This window comes from Brassica rapa, chromosome A09 (genome assembly GCF_000309985.2).
Source record: "Brassica rapa cultivar Chiifu-401-42 chromosome A09, CAAS_Brap_v3.01, whole genome shotgun sequence".
Taxonomy (NCBI): Eukaryota; Viridiplantae; Streptophyta; class Magnoliopsida; order Brassicales; family Brassicaceae; genus Brassica; species Brassica rapa.
In genome coordinates this window covers 38,278,599-38,304,118 of record NC_024803.2, presented here as the reverse complement: position 1 = coordinate 38,304,118, position 25,520 = coordinate 38,278,599, and the positions used below count along the sequence as shown (strand labels likewise).

General features: G+C 32.9%; 3 protein-coding genes and 1 long non-coding RNA gene across 4 annotated transcripts; 1 reads left to right on the top strand and 3 right to left on the bottom strand.

Annotated features, from left to right (window-relative positions):
• Positions 1-960: 960 nt before the first annotated feature.
• On the top strand, positions 961-3,268 carry LOC103842124 (protein MARD1). The gene is made up of 2 exons (XM_009118739.3): positions 961-2,843; positions 2,941-3,268. The coding sequence occupies exons 1-2, from the start codon at positions 2,212-2,214 to the stop codon at positions 3,008-3,010; spliced, it is 702 nt and encodes a 233-aa protein (XP_009116987.1). The 5' UTR covers positions 961-2,211; the 3' UTR covers positions 3,011-3,268.
• A 1,277-nt stretch (positions 3,269-4,545) lies between these two features.
• On the bottom strand, positions 4,546-16,980 carry LOC117128309. The gene is made up of 9 exons (XM_033280437.1): positions 16,129-16,980; positions 15,767-16,034; positions 15,571-15,685; positions 15,378-15,502; positions 15,114-15,195; positions 14,902-15,013; positions 14,655-14,818; positions 14,463-14,583; positions 4,546-14,393 (listed from the first exon to the last, which is right to left on the bottom strand). The coding sequence occupies exons 1-9, from the start codon at positions 16,747-16,749 to the stop codon at positions 14,055-14,057; spliced, it is 1,947 nt and encodes a 648-aa protein (XP_033136328.1). The 5' UTR covers positions 16,750-16,980; the 3' UTR covers positions 4,546-14,054.
• Positions 16,981-21,698: 4,718 nt separating this feature from the next.
• On the bottom strand, positions 21,699-23,616 carry LOC103842122 (probable inactive patatin-like protein 9). The gene is made up of 2 exons (XM_009118738.3): positions 22,241-23,616; positions 21,699-22,152 (listed from the first exon to the last, which is right to left on the bottom strand). Exons 1-2 carry the CDS (start codon positions 23,156-23,158, stop codon positions 21,913-21,915), a joined length of 1,158 nt encoding a protein of 385 aa, XP_009116986.1. The 5' UTR covers positions 23,159-23,616; the 3' UTR covers positions 21,699-21,912.
• Positions 23,617-24,532: 916 nt separating this feature from the next.
• LOC103842121 lies at positions 24,533-25,461 on the bottom strand. The gene is made up of 2 exons (XR_627929.3): positions 25,238-25,461; positions 24,533-25,145 (listed from the first exon to the last, which is right to left on the bottom strand). It is a non-coding gene; the product is annotated as an uncharacterized LOC103842121 (long non-coding RNA).
• Between the last annotated feature and the right edge of the window lie 59 nt (positions 25,462-25,520).

Below are 25,520 nucleotides of genomic sequence, written 5' to 3'. Positions count from 1 at the left end.
TTTTAAGTGAAAAATAGTAATCTTACATATGTTTAATGTAGTTTTTCCATTTTTTAATGCTGTATGTTTACATATTTTTTACAATTTTCGAAAATAATTAATATTAAAATGTAAAACTATATTTTATGCCACGTGTCATCTTTCGGGATAAATTTTTTCCGCTGATGTGGACGCCTTATGGAGCCTCAAAAGCTCCCTTTTATTAGTAGAGTATTTAGTTAATGTCTATATTTTATATTTTAAGATAGATGTTTAAATCTTTACGTATTTTTCTATTTTTAATGTAAAACGGCAATGTTTAATAGAAGAACTTGGACAAATAGTCAAACATATTTATGTTTAATGTAGTATTTCCATTTTTATGTTGTATGTTTTACTTATATTTATTATTTTCGAAATTATATATAATGTTTTTTGTTTTTTTTTTTATAAAACGGTAATGTTACATTATGGAGATAAGCCATCTTTTTTTTAAGTGAAAAATAGTAATCTTACATATGTTTAATGTAGTTTTTCCATTTTTTAATGCTGTATGTTTACATATTTTTTACAATTTTCGAAAATAATTAATATTAAAATGTAAAACTATATTTTATGCCACGTGTCATCTTTCAGGATAAATTTTTTCCGCTGATGTGGACGCCTTATGGAGCCTCAAAAGCTCCCTTTTATTAGTAGTTAGTAAAACTATATTTTATGCCACGTGTCATCTTTCGGGATAAATTTTTTCCGCTGATGTGGACGCCTTATGGAGCCTCAAAAGCTCCCTTTTATTAGTAGAGATTAGAGAAAGACAAACGAAATAATGCCAAAATGCCGTCTAGAATAACATATTATTAAATTGTAAGATCTAATAAATGAGTGTTAAAAAAAAGAATAACATATTAAAAAATCGCCTAGAAACCCTTTTTCTTATAGGAAACATTAACGCAAAGGAAATAAATGTATAAGAGTACATAGAAGAAGTATACTCTAGGATTCCAATTTGTTTTTTTCAATTTTTTCATCCTTTTCAATCTACAATGTTATTAATATACGAGATAAAAACGCCAAAAGTACAAGATACATTCAACCATATAACAAAAGTTTGGAGGAAGACAATGACTCAGAATGAACCCACTTTGCAGTTTAGTTCTGTTTCTATACCGAACTCTATACATGAGATCCTCCCACGAGGAATATAGTCTTATTGTATTGTGAATGCTCCATGGAAACTGCCAACTGAAAAGATTGGAATAAGGTAGGACTTCTTTAGCAAAGAAGGCACTATTCGATTTTAATAAGGAAGCTCCGCAATAAAACCTTCTAATTCATCTTTGGTAACAAAAGCAATGGCGATGTGGCTTGCTGTTCAACAATTGCATAGATTATTTTAAATTATAGTTGCATTTTTAAGTGATTGTCTGGAGCCAATAAAACTTGGATATGTTATCAGCCTATTAGGAGGTAACCGAAACTACGAAAAACGGATCATCGAAGCTTTCTCCACAGTCCAAGACTAACTCATTCGCTGCTGAGGATCATTTTAGCTTTCATTATGCACCTAGGAATCAATCTTAGTAGATGTTGTTGATCATTTAGTTAGCAAAGAATACCAATATTAGTGATCAATCTTATGTAATCTCCTGGTATAACTATTAAGCGATTGTACTTCAAAGTTTCAAGGAAATGAAATCCAAAAAGTTGACAAAAAAACATTCAACCATATAAGTACAATATATATATTCAACTATATACGGTAGTATAAAATTTTGTAAAGTCTCAAAAATTATTGAAAAGACGACAGCAATTATAGTGATGTACTGTATCAATAATATGATCGGGGTAAAGTTTCATGCAGTTCTTGATTAAATCCACAACGTCTCTTCTCTCGAGATCACTTATCTTAGTGGAATAAACAAAAGAAAGAAAGAAAAAGAAAAGAGATGAGAGAAAGCAACTTTTAATCTGATTTTGGGGGAGAGAGAGAGAGAATCATCATTACATAGGAGTGAGACCCCATATGAACAGAAGCAGTCAGAACTTTCAATAATTGTGTTGTATTCATTCTTCCTTCTCATCTCTTTCATTTCAGATATTCATTCATCTCTTTGTCTGAAAATTCGATCACTCTCTCTCCATGGAAGCTACTGAGTTATGATCCTTACTCTCTCACGGGATCTGATCTGACTGTCGTATTCTGCTGAGAAACAAACATCTCTAAATTAATCAATGGCTGATCAACTTCCATCTCCAACACCTAACACCTATTACTCATCTGTCTTTACCTCTCCAAAGTTTAGGTTTTTCTCTTCCAACATCACTCCTTTTGACTCCATCATCAGCCCTACTTCCACCCTCGAAGCCAACCACAGCCACCCATCAATCTCCTCCTCCTCCATAAACCCTAGACTCACTTCCTGTTACGAGCCAACATTAATCCCTAAACCCCAAAGGTTTCTTCACCCACCTGAAGCCTTTGGCCTCGCTGATCTCGTCAAAAGCAAAGACCGGTCGAGCAAGCCTGTCAACAAGATGGTCCTATTCGGGTCGAAGCTCAGAGTCCAGATACCTTCAGCTGACTTTGGAACTAAATCCGCTGCTGCTTGCACCAGCCCTTGTCTGAAAACAAAGGTCTTAACCGTGAGCGAGGTTGACCAGACGGAGGACTACACGCGCGTCATATCTCACGGTCCAAACCCAACCATCACCCATATCTTCGATAACTCTGTTATCGTGGAGGCGACTCCTCCTTGCTCTGTTCCTTTGGCACAAGTACCCGTGGAGACCAAGGCTAATTTCTTAAGCTGTTGCTACACTTGTAACAAGAATCTTGACCAAAAACATGACATCTATATTTACAGGTCGGTCCATAGGTCTCTATAGATATACATACTTTCTTTTCAATATGAGTTCCCCTTCCAAACTAAAGTTTAAGAAATGGGATGTGTTTGTTTGCAGAGGAGAGAAAGGGTTTTGCAGCTGCGAGTGCAGGTACCAGGAGATGCTTCTTGATCAGATGGAGGGCTAGCACTCTCTCCATTTTTTTCAGATTTTTGTTTCCCATTTTTCATTTTTGTCACAAAAAATCTACTCTTTGTTTTGTTTGTTTTTTCTTGATTTAGTTTTCTTTTCTCTTTTTTTTTTGTTTTTGTTTTTCTTGTAACCTTTCTCGCCTGCAGATATATTAAAAGATAGATAGAGAGTTGTCATAATATGCTTGTGTATTGTTATGTGGGTGAATTGGAGAGATGATAAATATCAAAAACTGCAGAATGTATGGTCTGAACAATCTTCACCAATAATAACATAAAAGGCAAACTGATATATATTACTTTTTTGAGAATTTGCAAACTGAAATTTCTATAGACTCATCTGCTTTCTTTTTGACATATGACTTTTGTTTCATTATGTTTCAAGCATTTCTTTAACTAATACTAATTACTAAAGGAAAAATAAAAGTTGACTCGGTTTGCAACTGTAAAGTACGATAAGTTGATTCAGTTTGCAACTCTAAAGTATTTTTTTTAACCCTTTTCAACTCAATATTGAAGATGAAACAAGTTTGTTGATACTGTCGACAAATGAGAGTTAGATAAAATAGAGTCACTATTTATTTATTTTTGACATATAGATAAAACCAGACCATTAATTTTTCAGCTTATCATCTTATTATTTCTTCTGAACCTAATTCAATTTTAATTTTTCGAATTTAAATTTCAAAATTTTTAATTTTTTTTAAAAAAATAAATTTTAAAAAAAAATTATTTTTTTTTCGAAATTCCGAGGGAAAGCAGTTCCTCGGAAATTCCCGATAAACATTCCGAGGAATATTTCGTTGAAACTTCCGAGGATTGGACCATCGGAATTCCATCGAAATATTCCGAGGAAGGTGTCCCTCGGTATATTCCGAGGAACCTTCCGACTAGCGTTATTCCGATGACATACCGACGATTTTTTTCCTCAGTATGCCGATGTTTTCTTGTAGTGGAGTTAGATAAAATAGAGTCACTATTTATTTATTTTTGACATAGATAAAACCAGACCATTAATTTTTCAGCTTATCATCTTATTATTTCTTCTGAACCTAATTAATTTCGCACAAATCATGGTCTATATCAATGTATAGTTCCACAGTGTGATACTAAAATATAATTCATAACCCAAAGCTTCCGAAAATGTGTGGCAAATTTAATTATATACCTAAAAGTCTCGTCTTTACCTAGTTACTATCTATTATGTAATCTCTCCCCAACCATACCGAAGAAGATCAAACAATAGAGGCAGGGAATTGAAAACGCAAACGTTTTAAAATACTGATGGGCTTGATTTCTCCTTTTATTAGGCCGACGACCGTAACCAAGATAACACGGGCCTGGTCTAGCTTATTTCTTGTAGGTTTTAGACCACATGAAGCCAATGGATGATCTATCCTTGTTATTTGCGCGTCTCGACGGGGCTTGCCCAATCGTTTGAAGAGAAGAAAAGCAGAAGACACAAGACAAATGTGAATTTCTCCATACATTTAATATTAGAGCACCTACTTCACAACAAGAACCATTTCGAAAGGTTTTTATTGTATATATTGATGTAAATACGTTCCAATTTGCGTCAGTATCTTGTATTATTTGCTTCGTCGTTAATTTGCAACTTTAGTGTTCATGTTTGTATCTTTTAGTCGCTTCCTCGCTTTATATAGGTAGGGAACTCAAATATTTAAGTAGGATAGTAGTATTTTGTTTGTTTTTTTTTATTTTTGAAAAAAATATAGTATTTTGTTGTGTTATCGGTGTAAATATTAAGACTGATGAGTGATGAGAGGATGGTCATATAGTATTGTGTTGTGTTCATATTTATTTTCATACCTTCACAGCAGTCCCCACACAAAAAAAAAAAATCATACAACTCTGCTGGCTCCAATCTCAATTTGACAGTACTTGGGGATTCCCTTCTCTCTATAGATCTTGTATACGTAAATTGAACATTGCCAAAACTCAGCAGATCATGCATGATATCACCATATGACACACTATTATTCTTTGCTGTGAATCAAGAGATTCGCGAAAAAATGTACATAGGAGAAACAAAGCTGTCTGGCTGTCATAGTATGTATATATTTTCACGTCCCTTTAGGCTTCTCGATCGTGACACCATATTTCTTTTATTTCCCGAATAGAAACAATGGTCCAATGGATAATAATTATAAAAGCGAATAATATTGAATATTTTGTTGGTGCAATTAGATAAAGAAATGATTCGTTCGTCGTTAACATACTACTATGTCACAGCTGGTATAAAGAATATCTTGTGCTTGAAAAGAAAAACTCTTTCATAATAAAGATATTGCCGAATGGGAAGTTTCTGCCAGAGCTTCGTCCTTATTATGTTCATTGTCGTCGCTACACGACAAGGCTCTATTTTTATTTGCAGTAGTAACACACAAGTTGCCTTTTAATTTAATAAAAGTAAGTATTGTAAAAGAAAAGAAAAATCAAGAAGACAAGATCTTAGCAAGATCCATGTACTATATATTTTTCCCCCTGACTTGGACCTCAAAATTACAGATTCGACTTAATTTCTTAAGGTAAAACAAATCATCACTAAAAGCAAAAAACCGAGAAGTACATAAGGCCACACGTGTGAGGTCAGGTTTATACACATGACGGTGACGAACTGACGATATTGCTTCACCTCTATTTGCTGTTTTTTTTTGTCAACGACTTGTATTTGCTCACTTTAAAATTAAATCAACATCCTGTTTTGTTGATCTTTGGTTAATTAGGTACGTAATAAACTAATAATCATACTTTTTAATATCCGAAAATTTGTAATATTTTGGAATAATCGTTACGATATCATCGATTCATTTTCTTTTGGCCAATAGTTATTTTGGGTTCGTACGACCTATTTTACAATTTAGCAAAACTATTTAAATAAACTAAAAACTCATCTGATAAAAACTAAAACTCTTGTTGTTATCAACCTATTAATATGCTTAAAGTATAACAATGGTATCATGTGAGAATTGGTAACCAAGCGCTCGTAGCTTGGTGGTAAAGGAGGTACAGCTGTACTGCCCGCCACCTGGGTTCGAGTCTTGGCCACAACGGATTTAACATCCTTTCCGTTGGGGTGCTGGATCCCTTTCGGGGGATAGTTGGGAATGTGGCTGCCCAGATACCAGAGTTATCAAAAAAAAAAAAAAATGTGAGAATTGGTTGATGTTCTTATTGATGCGAAAATGATATATTCGTTGTTAAATCAACGTGTAATAACCCTAGGAGGATCTTCAGTACAAAGACAGCATAAATAAGAGGTACAGAAACATATAGTATAAGATATTTACATGGTAGTCCCTGGTAAAATATTGATTTTTTTTTAACTAATATATAAAAATAACTGTTAAACAAAATAATAAGTTGTCAAAAATATTATTTATTTCGGAAAAGGCATTCTCATAACAAAAATAATTATTGAACTTGAAGTAAGTTCATTTTTTTTGGTGTAATTGAAGTAAGTTCATGATATCCATAGATTGTCAATTTCATAAATACGTCAATTGTCTTCAGACATAACTTATTAACTGTTTATTTTAGTTTTTATTTAATAAGTACATTTCATTTGATTTAAAACAGAAACTTACAATTCCTCCAACAAGATTATAGCACAAAAGAAACCCAGATCGACACTGATCTGTTTATTGGCAATTAATAAAAACAAACACAGACATCTTAGTTAAATAACCGCAACCAAGTAAAGAGGTGTGTCACGGCTGAAGGATGATTGCACTGAGCCCTGTATAGAGAGTCATATTTGAAGCTAATCATCTTTTGAATTTCCTGGATCACAGTGACTACAGGCCTCAGCCTGGAAACCGACTTAAGCAAACGAGAGTTTCTTTCTTTCCAAATGCTGTACAAATACAATGAAGCTTGCAAGTGGAGTTTCATGAGAGTTCAGCATCTCCAAAAAAACACTTTATTTTGAAGTTTAAAAGTGTTTTTCTCTATAACAAAATCTTAAATTTAACTTCAGAACTATTTGTATTTTATTTTATGATTCTTATATTTGTGATAATTAATTTAAATTCATAAAAGTTTTGTAAATAACTAAGCACATATATATATAAATATTACAACAATATTAACTACTAAAATGTTATATTAAAATACAAATTTTAAATAAAAATAACATAATTAATATTAAACTTCAAGAAAATACCATATTATTCCATAAAACTATTTTCATAATACATATATGATCAACAAGTATATTTCGAAGTAAAAAATTACTCTTTTTTATTTTAATTTGTAGATCACAAACTTCAGTATATTCTAAGGGCACAAAACACAATGGAAGATAAACTAGCACAAGGTGATAGGACTCAGCCTTCTATTATGGTTTATGTTGATTCAGTTTCTCTTAGATGGTTTTCGGCTCAGGAATCTATCTAATCTAGTTTTGTCTTTTGTTGAAAAAAAAAGATCACAAACTAAAAATGTTGAAATCAGATGATTTTAAACTTGTATATGCATTAGATCTGAACAAGAAAGTAAAAGATGAAAATAAATATTGCTAAAAGACTTAACTTCTATTAATGATGTTAAAATTCAGTGAATACATTCGATCTGATAAAAAAGAATCGTACGAAATAAACATCAAAACAAAAACCACCTTCGGTTACACAAAATTTGTTTGGCCAATATTTTAGAGATTTTAGAGGTTCTAGATCAAATTTACATGACTACTAGTGTTGTAGTATTCAAATTTGTATAATAGTTATGTCTTCACGTAATTTTAATCACCGTGCCTAAATTTTTCTTTGCATAAAATTATCATTGATACATTAAATTCTAGTAGTACAAATATTTTGCATATAGATATAAATTGTAATATGCGTTCACAACTACTTCACATTCAACAACAAAGGTGGTTCCAAAGTTATATCACAGCCTTTTCCATTTTATAATGTTCTTGCATTATTATATATATGGTCTAAAACTCGCATTATTGGATCCATCAAAACATTCGAATGAATACTTGAAAATAGTTGCTGGCTAACTGACTCGTTCTTGTTTGTTTTTGGTCTCCCGTGTGTATCTACTGTTTATTGATTTATTATTGATAGTCACTCGATAAATACGCATGTCTTTTTGTCAAATGATAAATATACCAGTTTAGTAGCATCTTCAATTCATTTATATTGTAACTCTAAATACTACTATAATATAATTTTACTCTAAATAATTTTTATTATTTCTCTTTAATATAAATATACTTTTATATTTAAAAGAAAAATAACATTTCTCTATATTTAGAGCAAGAAGTATAACAACATTATTTATAAGCATATTAAAATGAAGTTTATGTTATTATAATCTCTTTTCTTTTTTTTAACAAAAGAAAAAATGCATTGGAAATTTCAATAGTTTTTAACGTACGAACAAATCAATCCGCTTAACAAAAATCATTTTTATATAGAGAGAGGTGTTGTTTTAAAAATCAAACCTCTAAATCCTTTTTAAAAGTGATTTGTCTCGTTAATCCTTTATAATGTGTTTTTCTTTCTTTTTTGGTTAAAAGCAATTCATTAAAAGAAGGAGTTCATAGAGCTATGTAGAACAAATGATACCTCTAAATCATTTGTCTCATTAATCTTCTATAATGTGATTTTCTAATAGCACTGCTAAGCAAAGAACCTGTGCATTATCACATGAAAATTCATTTTATAAAAATAATTAAAACCTATTTTATATGAAAAACTTTTAAAATACTTGTTTATAATTTTTTTTTAAAAAATACATGTATTACACAAATATTTTGCATTAGTAGTTAGTTTTGTTCTTAAGTGAAAATTTAGACTTGACCAAACAAAGTGAAATTCAAAAAATACAAAAAATATTAATATATTTAATTTTATAAATACATAATATTACTAAAGTAACTATAAATTGTAATATTTCATTTACAAGGTCTCAAACAATCACTAAAATCTCTAACAGTCATTTCCATTTATGGGTAATTAGAGATTCAATTAATAAATATTATATATCTCAAACTCATGCATAAGTTAAAATATGTATATATAAAAATATTTGTTGATCGTTTACATTTTTTTAATATTATCTATTAATAAATAATTTTGTCTAAATAGACCAAAACCTTTTATATAAAACCCGAATAAATGAAATCGAATCAGACAAAACATAAAATTAATCTCAGTTTTTTTTAAATGACACATTTCTTAAAATTGAATACATTAGGGAGGTTGTATATTTTTTCCATGAAAAATATATATAAACATTTTTCTTCTACCACTTTTAATAGTTACATTTTTGAAAAAACATAATCTTTTATCATTAATTATTTTTCAATAGTTACATGATTGAAATGACACAACTTTTCAAAATGATTCATATTATTAATAGATAATCTTATGTAAATGATAATTTATTCTTCCATGATCTATGGCGTTATTCATCGCATATCATTTTAAAATTATAAAATATATATGTTTCAGTCACGTTCACGTACCATAAATATATAGAATAAATCAAACCTCTAAATATATATGTGATTTTCTATTATCACTACTAGAGTCTTTGTCCGCGCTACGCGCGGAAAATGGGCTATTTCAATTTTGTGTTTATTTGATTTTTTTTTTATTATTAGTAACTTTTACATTAAGAAATTTGGACTATTTTAATTTTGTGTTTGATTTGAAATATTTTATTACTATTAATAATTTATATTAAATATTTGTAAAATGAGAGCAATTTATTTAAAATACTTCGAAAATATTGATGAAGTAGCAATTTACAAAAGCTTTACACAATTTTATCTCCCAATAAATCTCATCTTTATAGTAGACTTCTTATTCACTCTAATCATGTTTTCTTGCTCACTAACACCTAGACATCACATATGTCTTTTAATTTATTCTCTATATATTTAAATTGCTTAGCAAAGATTGAAAGACATAAGTTGTGTTTTAGATTTTATATAGAAGTAGAGATCTAAAAAAACAATGATAAAATAGTTTAATATGTAAATAAATCTAGGTATCAAGTTCTCTGAGAAAGAGAATAATACTCCGAATGATGCATGAATTAGAATCACTCTTTGTTTATGCTTTTGCATGATCTCTTATTCGCCTTTTGAAATGCTTTATGTAATCAATTGATTTGTTGAAGTAGAAATTTGTTGCTGGTGATGAACGGAGTAGTAGTTTGCCTGGAAAATATTGGATATTATTGTTATGTTGATAATAAAAATTTAGATCTGTATTATTGTTTGATGTGTTTAAGAAATTATTTACCTTGGAAAAGTTTAGGAATTATACTTGTGATGATGACAACTTTAAATTTTCTATTTTTCTTGCTTTGTAGGATGCTAAAATCTGCTGCTTGCTTGTCGCACAGGATGAGTTTAACAATTGTCGACCTGAGATAGATATGTATGTATGAAGAGAATTATAATTTCGTGTTTAACTATTGTGTTAGACTTACCTGTTCAGCCGCAGACCAATCGTGGCATCAATATTAAGGTCTGGGTGGTCTGGTTTTATTTTTTGTATTATGACTATCTGTCCGACGACATCTGCACATTGACTTTAGAATAAACATTCATGTTTGTTTAATTAATACTGGAATGACTTACTTACCTGGTAAGTACGTGGATGTAGTGGCTAACTGCAATAGATTTCTGTAATTATGAGGAGCTAAATTGTGAACTGGAAATATCGGACCGTCGAGTGTAACGTTCAATGTTATCGTCTTTTGGTCGATCTGAATGTAATACGGCAGTTGGGTGAGTTTCCGATGTCGTGAATTATGTATGACAGAAAATCCTGAAAACTTATATATATCTCCTTCAATTAAGTTTTTTTGGGTCATTCGGCTGAATGTTTCCGTTGAGCCGACCTTCTAATAGTTGTCCTTGAGTGTGAACAAATTTTGTTATGCCAAACCAATTAAGTAAATAATGAGTAGTTTAAATCAAATATGGTGGATTGGAAAATATATATGTATATGTTAAAGTTTTAAAAAGGCTTACGTGGTGGTCGTAGCACAGGAAGCCGATGGAAGTTTGAGTATTATTTGTTTGGTGTTTTCTGATGTTCCAAACATTTCTTATACATACCGTGATAGGATGCACTGAAATCCCTTCCTGAAGTTGGTGGATTCTTTGAGGAATGTGTTGCATGTAAGACGTCACTGTAAAACATGCGATTTTAATTAAGGCTGAACTTCAAAGCTCTGATTGTAATAAATGATTACATTCAAACAAATTTTATTTACTACCAAAACCAATACATGGATTTTATTTTATCTGAATGATATGGCACTTCCAATTGGTTTTTTTCCTTTGTCTTGACTAATTAGGTATTTTAATAATATGAATAATGCTTAAAGCAGCGGGTAATGAATAATTTAAAACAATATCATTAATATATATGGCTGGTCGAACCGGATTTTTTCTGGGTCACCGGGTTAACCGGTTCAACCGCGGATCCGGGTCGTGTTTTGTGAAAAACCTAATATTTAAAAACTCATGAAAACCCGAAGAAATCCACTAAAACTTGGAGTCCGATACCGGTTGAACCACCGGTTAAACCAATAAATAACTTTTACGTTTTTTTTTCAGTTTTTAGATTATGTTTTATATTCTAAGTTTTCAATTAAGAAGTTAGTTGCTGACAAAAGGTCAGGCTTTCCGTTTTTAATTTATATATGTGATTTTTGGAATTTGATGAAAACTTCATTATGCCAGTTGATGTGATTTGGTGTTAGTTTATTTCTGCTATCGATAATTTATTACAATGATCTTTTACTTTTGGTTTATTTTTAAATTGAAGTTTGATTTATTATTCACATTAGACATTTAAATATTTATGAATTTTATATCTTGATTTTTTAGATTCAGAAAATTTTAAATAGTCTAAACTATTTTTTGATATTTTATATGTCAAAGGAAAATAAAAATATAAAATTAAAGTTAAGTATTTTCTAAATACTTTTTAAACATAAAATATACACATATCCAAACTATTATTTTATGTTTTAAATTTTTTTGAAAATATTAAACTTTATTTTTTATATTTATTTTCATTGATAATATATTATTATTATATAGTAAAATTAATTCATTTATAAACCCGCGGTTGATCCAGTGACCCATCGACCCGGTAAGTCGTCCGGTTCAGTGTCCGGGTCGGGTTTAAAAACATTGATTGGAATTAATATTAGGTTTTAAGTAAATAAAAATATGACCATTGACGAATAGGCTGTGCTATTAGCATTTGAAAATATATACAACAATTTAGCATTATTATTATTTATACAATGGTGTAGTTATACATATCACCACCTATTTCAGCCATTAGATCTGCGATTAGAGATTTTGGTGTTATAGGATAAAGTATGATTATGATGCGTTTTGTTTGATAAATACTTATTATTATAGAATTTTATGGTTTCCTGAAACAATATGAACGGTGTGATTGGTATCAATTTGAAACATACATGGTCTGTGGAATCGATGTGCCAGAAATCACTATTGCATAATTCACAAAAAAAAAAACAATTTTAACAGATAATCTATGGTATATAGGGAATTCATTCGCAAGTATCACGGAAAATAATCATGAATTAACGTAAAAATGGTGTCCAAATTGTATAACCATTGACTTGAACCATGTAATAATTTCCTCCATATTTTAATATTTGAGAATTGTCTAAGCGAAGGTTTACGCAGCAAATGCTTTCTTTAATTAGATGAAGATTAGAGTATATAGTGCCTGGTAATAACAAATGGGTAAGTTTGTGTGTAGGAAATTATAGATTAGCATTAACAGTTTATAAATGATTTTTAGCTTAGCTGTATATAGTATAAGATCGTTTTCAAATTTATTCAGTGAAGACGATCATGCTTGATCACTGAATAGGAACAATGTGCGGTTATGGTTTACGTGATTGATACGTTAGATATATGCAAGCAGCTTTGTAAGCAGTCTGATTAGCTAAATGAGAGTCTGCTTAACGTAAACAATAATTAAATTACATATTTATCATGTGTAAAAATACATAATTATATAACTTTAAAATTTTACAAATTATCTAACACTTAAAAATAAAGATTTGTGTTACCTGCAATTTGGACAGGAGGGTTAGGAGGTGGGTTCTCCATTCTGTCGATCTTGTGATCCTTAGACTCAATCTGTTCATAAATCTGTAATTAGGAATAGGTATAGAAATTTGTTGACTTATTGTAAATTCTTACACCTACACTTTAGAGGCTTTTGGGGTATTGACTTGATATTAGCTTAATTGTCGGTTCCAGTGGCGAAGTTATTTGAGAATAATTAATCTAGGTGTTTTTTTGATTGTGCAAGAAAAAAGGTGTTTCTTGAAAGACGGAGGTAGGTGTAATCCGATTTGGTTTATATTAAAGATGAAGTTATTCCTTAGGAGATATGATCTGTATATATTGTTCTGTTTACGTTTTTGGAAGTAGTAGATAGTAACAAATTTACTTAATTACTTTATTATAATTGATGCTAGGTGCTAAACTTATGGACCAAATCACGTATGTCAAAAATTTAATAAATATGTAATTCGATTTGGTTTATACTAAATAATGAAGTTATTCCCTAAGATATAAGATCTGCATATATTGCTCTGTTTACGTTTTTGGAAGTAGTATATAGTAACAAATTTACTTTATTCTAATTGATGATAAGTACTAAACTTATGGACCAAACCACGTCTATCAAAGATTTAATAAATATGTAATTTCAAAGATGTTAGCATTGGATGTGATCATACATATACGTTGTTCAGTAATAATCACAAAATCAGATCCTAGTGACTTCCTTATTTTAAAGTCTGAATGTATGCGTAGTAGTAAGGGAAAATAAGACTAACATAATATAAAACCATAAAAGGGAAAGTGTATTAAAAGAAACATAGAAAGCATGCAATGAACAAAAGTTTGAAGATAAAAATGGTAAACATAAAACGGAACTTAAACTGCAGCAAAATCAATCATGGCATAAGAGGATTGATAAAGCTGTATTAGCCACTCTTGGGACGTTTGGCTTCATCCGGCTCCATACCATCAGAGGCTTTCCTAACCCTCTTACCCACAGTACCATCAAGACCTCTGATAGGATCGGAGTCCTCACTTACAGACTTCAAGACATCATCAGATGTTGATAGAACAGCGTGTTCTTCCAAGAGAGCTACATGATGTGGAGCTTCTGGTGGGAATACCTTCGTGACAGTAATGGTTTGGGTCTTCCCTGAGAAATTAAGATCGGAGACTTTCACAATGAATTTATGTGTCTGCCCTATTGTATCGAGTAGAGCCTGCGGCACCGGCACGCACTGATCAGCCTCTACGCCCTCATTACACTAACGTTCAAGAAAAATATATGTAAGATCAACTAACTTGGAGCTATGTATAGATAGGTTTGAAATTACCTCAAAGTAACTGGCAACTAATTCTGATGCATGTTTTCCAGTCAACTCTCTGCCGGCGTCACCAAGGATCACGAAAACTGCCTGTTCACTCTTATCATAAACATTAATCCTCGTGAGGTATCTGCAATGAGAGGCGATTAGATATTAGCGGTGGGAAAAAAATATAGATGAAACTGTGTATAGGACACTCACTGAGGAACGCCTGTAACAACACTCTTGTCACATTTCTTGTTGTTACAAATGAGAGAGGTAGGCCCATTGACTGCCTTACTGTTACACCCACCGCATGAAATATAATACCAAGCGGAACCACGAACGACATCGTCTATAGTTGCTGTGCATTCGAACCATGCAACCTCCCATTTTGAAAATAAAATAAATTATTTTAATACACAATGAAGCATAACACAATGGGTGTGAGACAGAACAACTATTGTACCTTAGCAGTTTCCAGTTTGATGTAGGAGAAAAGTTCCGCTAGAGTTGCGGTCTCAGGCTTAGTAACAACCTCTGCATCAATTTTGTTAGCAATATCTGAGTTGGAACTCAACCTGAGAAAACGGGGAAACCAAAAAAAGTCAGTGCTGAGTTCGCATGAGATACTAAAACAGTAGTTCAATGAAAATTCTAACTGAATACCAAAATGCATACCAGGCAAGATAATCCCTGCTAGGCTGGACATCAGCATCCATAAACACTCGAGATGATGACATCGAAGTGAGAGCAAGTGTTTCTGTTCACAACACATTAATTAATTACTACCATACAACTCGTGAGTACACAACCAATTACGACCACGGTCTCAAATAACAGTAAAAATGTGTTAATACAATTCAGTGTGAGTTACCACACATACGTTCTAGTGAGACAATATAGTTTTAGTGACTTAATCCGGTAGTTGAACGAAATGCTTACCTCCAAGATGTTTAGGGTTTACTGTTGTGACCAAAAGAACGCTTGGAGTGCTTACATACAACTTGAATTTCTCGCAGAATTCAGATGCGGCCTGGTCCCATAGATAGAGTTTCATTACTGGCCCGCTGCACAAGTATAAATAATGTGTTAGACATAACACACAAAAACGCGTCTAATATTTGAACAAATTTACCCATGTGTCTGAACATGAACACATAGATGTCGCTTCTCTGCTATGTCAACTTCGTCGAGGACCATACGTTCAGTGATAGCCTGCCCATCCACCAACTTCATGTGGCCAACATAGTCTGAGATAGAACAATTCAAAAGAACAATGTTATTTGGGTGGAAAACCGAATGATTTAAGTATAAAAGTCAACAGTGCTTACCATAAAGATTAATTTTGCGGTCGCAGTCAGCCTGAAACTCCTCGTAACTGTAGAACCTGAACCTATCTTCCTGGAATGCAACCGGAGGGTTATCAATAACCGATAGCTCAGAATTCCAAGCGAATGTGACGGTGGCGCTATGATCCGTAACCCGATACTGAGCTTTGTTTCTGGAGCCGTAAAAATTGCTTAGCTTATAAACAGAACCAGAAGCCAGCTCATATGTCCCAACCCGACCCGCTGGAACAAAACCTTGAATAACAGTCCCCTACAGATCATTTGAGATAGTCGATAAATAGAAATCTAACAATATTAGAGCAATATTAAAAAGGGGATCAGTAGTAAATGATTCACAGACAAACCTCTTCATCTATGAGGAGCATCTCCTGTCCAATGAGCGTTTTCGAGTTTGGATTTCGAGCCTCCCAGAAATGAATCAGTCGAAACCTTAGGTCGGCTTCGTGTGGGCCGAACGAAACATCTCTAAAGAGCATCACTTGATCGCCACGCGCGGAGGAGAGAGCAGACGAAACATGAGACTTTCCGTTAGGTTTCATCACGGTGTCGGAGGAACCGGTAGACTTCCGGCTTGGCCTTGGAGTCACTTGATCGCCACGCGCGGAGGAGAGAGCAGACAAAACAGGAGACTTCCCGTTAGGTTTCATCACGGTGTCGGAGGAACCAGTAGACTTCCGGCTTGGCCTTGGAGTCGCGGAGGAGGCGACGGTCTTCTTGTTGGTATTGCGATCGCCGGAGTTCGGTGAGTTTCCTTTGGGCTCCATCGGGACTTTTGTATGAGAAAAGAAAATCAATTGTAATCGACGCAAAAAGTAGAGATTTATAAATAGAGTAATGGAGAGGAAGATGAAAAGAATCCATTGAATGAGAGCAATGAAGATGAAAGTATGTGTTGAAACGGTTCTGGTGAGAAGAGAAAGAGAAGATCTGGAAGATGAAAGGTGAGCGGAGAACAGCATATTCATCGACTACAGAAGAGAATTGTGCCGACAGAAATAGGAGAAGAAGCCTTAATCGTAAAATAAAAGAAGGCACATTAGGAAGCCCAAAACCAAATACAAAATAAGAAAGCCAAAGCCCAAATCGTATAATAGACGGATGACATGTCTAATTGCTTGAATATTACTGGTCGAATTTCCAATCCTAGGTGGCATACGTAAGAAGCCTCCGTATTCTCCTTTTAATAGAGTTTTGATGACCTTCTGTAAATGATAATCTGATCTTCCACGATCTATGGATCTATTTATTGATTTACAGATGTTGAACTATCAGTTTCAACGTATACATTATTAAGATAAAAAATACACATACGTATGCGTATCAAAACTTGAAACTTCGTTATATTTAAAGTCCGATTTTTTTTTGTAATCATTAGTTTGGCCCAAGCTGACACATATTTGAAATCAGAAATTAAATCATCTAATGTTAGTACTTGCTACGTTATAAAAGAGGGATATAAAAATAAGTAAAGGAATAAAGCTTAACTAGCTGGAGTGTTAATACATAGACAACGAATGTAACGTTTGCAGTTAACGGGCTGCATGCCTTGACGCATTAATACGTAACTTCAAGTTTTTTTTGTGGGTCTTCATTGTTAACTCGCAACTTTAAAACCTTTAAGAGCATCTCCAAAAAGAAACTCTATTTTGAAGTTTCCAAAACTCTATATTTGAAGTTTCAATGTGTTATTCTCCAAAAGTAAAACTTCAAACCTAACTTCAAAATTATTTATATTTTACACTATGGTTCTTATATTTGTCATAGTTGATGTAAATTCATAAAATTTCTATAAATAACTAGTACATATATATAAATATTACAGAAATATTAATTAAAAAAATCTTACACTAAAATATAAAATTATAAATAAAAGTACATACTTAAATATTAAACTGCAAACAAATATTACATTATTCCATAAAATTATTTCTGTAATGCTCCTATATATGATCAATTAGTGCATTTCGAAGTAAGAAATGATTCTCTTTATTTTTTATTTGTAGATTACGAGCCAAAAATTGTTGAAATCGGATATCCTCATAATATGGCTGCTGATAGTTTGATATTATCAAACGAAAAAATCCTTGATCTTTTAAACGAAAGTATAACAAGCAAGGAAAAAGGTCATGAGATGATTGAATTATGACTACAAAATAAAGCAAAAAAGTTAGCTTTTAAAAAAGTAAAAGAGGAAAATAAAATATTGCTAAAAAACTTAGCTTCTATCAATCATGTTAATATTCGTGAATACATTCGATCTAAACAAGAAAGAATCATACGAAAAATGCGTCAAGAGCAACAACAACAATCATCTTTGGTTACACAAAATTTGTTTGGACAATATTTTGTAGATTTTTGAGGTTCCGGAGCAAATTTACCATACTATTAGTGTTGTCATAACATTTAAATTTGAGTAATAATTATGTCTTCATGTGTCTTTTTAATAAGTTTGTATTATGGTTTTTTGTAATATTCTTGTTGTTTAATTCTAGTTTTAAAATATTATAAATCTTGTTTTAAATTTTTTTATTTAATTTCATGTGTAAAAATTAAATTTATAAAACAAATTTAAAATATTTATGAGATATAAATTTTTTAAAGATTAAAACAATAAACAAAAAAAAATTTAAGAATTATAAATATGATGTATAATTGTAAGGACCAAAATGCAAATAAAAAGATGAAACTTCAAATTTGAAGTTTTGAAAAGTGAAACTCTATATTTGGAGTTTCACTCTTCAAAACTTCAAATTTGATGTTTTGAAGTTCCTTTTTGGAGAGCAAAAAACTCTATATTTAGAGTTATAGAGTTTCTTTTGGAGATGCTCTAAACGAGAGCCTTTTCTATTTATAATGATAAAAATCCGTTTAAATTTTAATTTCTATCGTTGTATGTTATCTTCAAAGTATAGTCCCGCCCATTATCGCTATGATGGTTTTGCAAAAACATGAATTCGAAATAAATGGTCAAGCTTTAAATTAAATTTTAAAATAACGCACAATTAGGGTATGAATAAATATAAATAAAGTGTGGTGTTGGTGGATGATAAATGGTCCCATATAATTTGGTGTTCTACTCATATAATCGTATTTTCCTTCATTTATTAAACTATTAACTTTGTCTGGTAAAAAAAACTTGTTGGTCAATAGCCGAACAATAGAATCAGAACTTATTTTCAACCAATCTAACAATTTTGAGCTCAATTCAAATTCCTTTTAGTAATCAAATTATATTATACTTTTACCATTTTTATTATTGTATATCTATAAAAATGACGTTTTAATAAGCTTATATAAAATTAACACAAAATGACATTTTTGGTTTATTAATCAATATAATAAATAATAATGAAACATGTTATAATAAATATTTGATCGGTTTCAAAATGATTATGTTTTAGAACTTATATATGTCAATAAAATATATTAATTTTAACTATAAATGTATTATTTTCTGTGATTAACTATTTTTAATAATTTTTAGTTAATACTTAATAGTAATTTAATAAATAAAAATTGTTTTATAAAATTTACAATTATCATTATTATTTAATCATAAATGCATTGAAAATAGAAAAATATATTTTTGAATCTAAAACTTAAATTATTTTGAAACGGATAGAACATTATATAAACTTATAATTTTGTGTTCAGCCCTAGTATTTCATTATATTGATCAAAAAAGTTGTCGGTAATGGAGCAAAAAGAAATCGGAAGGTCCACGAGGTGACATTAATATTAATTAATTAACTAAAATTTGAATAATTGCGTGCTCGTCATCAAATAATGAACAGTGTCTCCACGGCTCCACCAATTACTTAATGAACGACGTAATTTATCAAATTTTTTTCTATTCCGTTTCTGTTATTTATTGAACGTTTTTGCTTTTTGGTGGGATGCATTTTGCACGTCAAAACCGACAAGTTTTTTTTTTGGTGTAACAAAACCGACAAGTAAAGTCTATAGATTTGTAAGCACTATGTTTAAAGTTTAATTAGTGTGTAAAATATGATTATGGTTTTATGATGTTGATGTGCCTTCAGTTTACAAAGGTCAAGGTGATCACTGATCAGTGGCTCTACCACCTACTCATTTCTTTTAACAGCCGGTTAACACTTAAATATTCCAATTAGGTGGTAAGGATAATCTTGATATATGTGATAATAATTTAAATGGATGGGATGGGCAAGATGTGAGTTAAGTAATTAGAAAGGTTTTTGAAAGAAGAGTCAGGCTCCATCACATAATAAATACATCTGTATAGAACAAAACACGGATGATGGTAAAAAAATAGAATTGAAGGGTAGAACAAAAAGATTTAAAGAATATTCCAGTTTTTCCATAATCGTATAAGCATATAAATTGATATGGAAATGAATATAGTAGCATACTAGTATTTTGTTCAGGCTTTTTTTCATTATTTGCCGGGTACTTGTTAATTCTTGCGTCTGCCTTACAAAAATAGATTGTTTAATTATTATACGAGAACATAATGGTTTTATTATCTGTTTGTCAATCATGCGTACAGGTTCCATAATCAAAGTATCAAAAACTTGTTTCTTAAATGCCATGATAGGTAGAAGATAGCTTTTTAAAAATAATCTTAAATGAAATAATTACTGAAACAAATTACTGAAAATGTTATACTAAAGCTTTGACATAAACATTCTCAGTTTTATACGATATCATCAATATACGCCCGTAATTCAATTATAGTTTTATTCATTATGTTTTTTTTTTCACGAAATAACAAAAAGTGGGAAATACATTGAACATCAATAATTCCGTTGGACAATGGAAAGCTTTCTTGTTGTTTTATGATCACACTTGTTTTTTTTTCAAAAAAGAAATTCCCATATTAATTCGATGCAATTATTTAAGCTGCCATCAGAATTGTCTGTCGTACAATTTCCGATATTTTGTTTTTTTTAGACATGTTGGGGTTCTTATAACTTACCGCTACGTTCACAATCACTATATAAGTAAAGTTGATATGATCACTAATTTCCGATATTTTTGTTGTTTTTAGAACATAGCAGACTAGCAGTTGGAGTTGGAGCACTAATACGAGACGTATTATACGACGAACGACCCCTGTGATGGTAAAGTAAGTTACATGGTCGAGATGTGTAGATGAAAGAAATACAACTGAAGTTGCACTTGCTGAAAAAAAATAAAAATTAAAAATATCACGTTACACACCAGTCAATGTAAGCGTCACTGAAAGATAAATATGCCGAAAATACTTATCCGCTAGGAAGCAAGATTATATATATATGGAGAGAAAAACGAAAATGAAGATTATCACTGAAATACGTCAAACTTGCAGATAATGTATTTTCAACTTTTCTCTAAACAAATATTCAAACCACAGAAATATGAATCGAGGAGGAAAGACCAAAAAACATGTAATGCCACCACCACCATGCCCATCCATAAGGAGGCGTTCATAACGCAACGATGGGACTGCGAGTTATAGAGGATTGAAAGAGAGACGAAGCGAGACATCTTTTTCCCCCACTTGTGTTTGTGTTCATCTACTAGTTACCGTTTTGTTTTTCTTTGTATACAATTTTAATTTTGTTAAAAGTATTGACAACTCTATTCCGAATAATGGGCACCATATCTTCGAGTCTATTGATATATATGAAAAATATATATAGCTAAATAATTGATGTAGTAATTAGTAAAAGTTAGTAACAACGACGGTCCAAACTGGTATTGAAACAGTAAAATATAAAAGTGAATCAGAACGGCGATGGATATGTTTATTAGAAAACATGTCCCACACTCCTTCGCATATTGCTCTTCCTGTATTTTTTCATTTCATTTTATTTTTTATACGTTTTGTGTCACTGGTGCTATGGCATGAAAATGACAAGTTCTAGATTTGGAACACTCTGCGCTGGCTATCTAAGGAAAGAATATCTGTTTATTTTAATGCCTTTTATATATCAGAATAAACTACCATATCATTAAAAACCTACTACATGTAATTAAACTCGGGACATAAAAAAAAAGGATGCGGGGTAAAAAAAAAAATTAACCGTAGGACTCGGTACAAACTTATATCACGGGAGGATTGTTACTTTGAAAAATAAATATAAAAAAAAACAGACAGAAATAACTTAACGGCCGTCAGCGAGAGGATTAACGGCAGATTCCTTACAGGGACTTGGAGGGAGACTTGTAGACTTTCCTGAGGCAACAAGACGTTGCACAAAACTCTCGATTCTTTCTCCGTTTGTTTCCGATAACAACCGTTTCCCTCCGAACGGCGCCGTTTCAACACCTCTCTCTTTCAACAACTCCTCCGCCGTTTTTCTCGGCCCCACAATCCCCTCTCCGCCCCTCGTTAAACCGCTCACCTGCATGCATCATTATACACTTATTATTATTACTATTATTTATTTTTTAACTTTTATTTTGACGAGAAAACTTGGGGAAATTAATTACCTGGATTCTAACGTAGTCCGTACGGTTCCAACAGAAAGCGTTCCCTAGCATCTGGTCGACGGTATCGGAAACCCCGTCAGTCACAATGTCCACGACGCATGACGTGGAACAGTCTCCGTTACGCCTGAGTTTCCCTCCCGGAGAGGAGGACGAACCGTTTCCTAACGATAGGACGAGCAAGTCATCGACGCCGTTAACAGACGGAAAATCTCGTTTGTTGTGTAGCACATGCGTGACGGCGGCTGCGCTTGGATTGTTCATCACCAGACCGCCGTCAACCGCCAAGCAAGAGGTCTTCCCGTCCACCGACACCACATTGACCGGCTTGAACAAGCTAGGAGTCGCCGACGTGGCGCGGCAGACTTTCCAAAGCTCGAAGTCGAAGCTCGGAGACTCCGAGGCGCCGGCGCGTGAGAAAACGAAAGGCGCGGAGGATCTGAGGTCGTAGCAAGGAACGAGGAGAGGCTTACACGTGTCCTTCATAGTCAGCACCTTGCCGTCCTCCCTCCGAAACGCCGCCTCCAGAGCCCTGTCCATGCTGCCGGCGGAGCATCTCCGGTTTCTCCTGAAGACTCCGGTGTGCCTGATCTCGAAGAGCTCGGAGTTCTTCTCGGAGATAAACCTAACAGTGTCTCTGGCGGTGAACATTGGCTTCCCGGAGCCGTCGTCGGCGACGAGAAGGGCGGCGAGAATGCCTCCGATTCCGGTGCCGGCGACAATGTCGAAGAAATCGGAGATCTGAGCGTGAGGATCACCGGTCTGGAGGCGGATCTGGTCTTCGAGGTGGAGGATAGAAGCTCCGGCGACAATGGCGGTGGTACCACCACCGTCGATGCTAAGGATGCGGGTCTTCCTGGGGGAGAGCCATTTCTGTTCAAGCTTGGTGAAAATGTCAAGAGTAACCTTGCTGAGATCCATCTCTGTGGAGAGACAAAACACAAGTTCGATTTTGAGGGATTAAAAGAGTTATGACTCTTTATGACTCTCTTTCTATCACGCTTTGTTGAAGGGAGACATTAATGGTTGGGGGAATGCGCGCGCTCACTCACTCTCTCTTTAGTGACTGTGTTTTCTCTCTGTCCTTAGTGAGTGGATTTTGAAAGAGAAAAGAAAGAAGAGAGGGTTTATTTAGTGATTCAGAGATAATTTTGCAGAGTGGGTGGTGGTTGTTATATACTCCCACTGACGGTGCTGAGTTTGTTTCTTTCTTCCCTCTTTTTATTTTATTTTGTTTTGCACCGTTCTACGAAATGGACAGATATTTCTATTTTTCTCTTTCTTTAAGAAAAACTCTGAATAAAACTAGAATCAAATGGTAAAGTCTCTATTCCTTCTGCATGTAATTTTTCGTAACATCATAAATTATGTGAAGTGTCTATACAATACAAATATATTTTTGTCTTAAATTACCTAAAGAATGACACATTTTTCTAATAATTAACAAAACTGAGATATCTACTTCACAATTTTTCTGTTCTTATTTTTGCCTGAAAAAATCTTATACTTATCTTAATATTTATGCTAAAAGAAATCTGAAATCGTATACTTAACACGTTTTAATCTCTTATTTGAATCTCAGAAAAATATTAGATACTTAATTAAGTAAATTCACGATTTAAATGATAAAAGACCTAAAAATGAAAACAAAATAATCGATGGTTGGACTGTGTTCGCACGTGTGAGTAGGCATGTCAGTTTGAAGGTCAAGGAGTAACCGCGAACCTCGGCTGCATTACCGGCTCGGCTTCCGCTTTCGCTATAAATTCTTTAAATTAATCACATCGTTTACCTCCTACTAATCTTCTTTTAACTCTTTTGTTTATATTTATTGATCATTCATAAATGAAGGCCGACGAACCGGCAGAATTAATACAATTGTTTATGATATCAAAGGACCACGAAATTAATACTATATTTATAAACCATAGTAGATGACAAAATATATAAATAGCGCCAGTATAATACGATTTTGACCGATTTATTTTAAAATTGATTTATTTTCTTTTACTCGGTAGAAACTACAAATCAGACCATTTGGTCCTTACTTGTAGGCCTATGTATGTGAGCCGAATGCAAATATTGATTGATTTAGACCCAGTTGTTCTGGAATCAGGCCTAGATTAGCATGGTCCATTCCTTTTTTGTTGTTTTTTATACTTGGCTATATTTAGTTATTTACTTATTCAGCTGAAAGTAATAATAACTCAAATAGTAAAAGTAAACACTGGATTTTTTTATTTGAACACAAGTAAGTAAACACTGGATAATAATTGTTTTTTTCTGTTGTTAAAAAAAGGAAAATAAATTTTCTTATAAGAAGCCACGCTACCGTTGCACATTGACAGACAGCATAAGACCATAATCATACCAAATACTTTAATCATTATAGTTTTTTAAAAAGAAAGGGATGTTGAAAAAAAAGTAAAAAGTAAAAACACACAGCTGATAATAACAAACACAAAACATGACATGAATAGGTGATAAAAAAAACATGGCATGAACAACTCTCTTGATTAATATAGCATCAATGCCACCACAAACACGACAACGCCACTCATAGCCGTGGACAGTGAAACTGAAATGGCACCGTTTTGAGCGGAGTCTTCGGAAGCAGTGGCCTGAGAGGGAGATGGAGACGACCCGATGGAAGGTGAGGGTGCAGGAGATAGATCCGGACTAAGACTGGGACTGGCAGTGGAGGTGGCAACAACGAGGACATGGAGCTTCTGGCCAGCTTGGCAGTGGCCAGGGAAGCCGCAGAGGAAGTAGTAGTGGCCGGGGTTTTTAAGAGCCACCGTATCGGATCCGGAATTGTAGGTGGCTAAGGCTGAAGTGGCGTTGCAGGAGAGGAAGTCACGGCGGCTCACTTGCTTGACGTTGTGAAACTGTGTGTTGTAAACGAATACTGTAACCGAAGTACAAACTTATGAAATTAGAATTTCAGAAACATTATATTAGAGTCAAATTAAGAAGAGAAAAAGGAAGATGTGGCGGTACAGAGAGAATCTCCGGGGGTGAAAATGTCGGAAGAAGTCCATTTTTGGTATAGAGTCGACGTTGCCAAGAGTTGTCCATCCGGCAGAGCCACCCACCTTGTGGAGCGAAGACGAAGCTAAAGATTCTCCAAACATTCCCATTGCCATTATTATTATTACTATCACACACACAACATGCTCCCGGGAAAGACCCATTTATAATATTATTTCCAGAAATAGAAAGAGTGACGGAAATTTGCATGGAGTCGGATGGGTATAAATAGAGAGTCTCCTAGGTCGAAAAT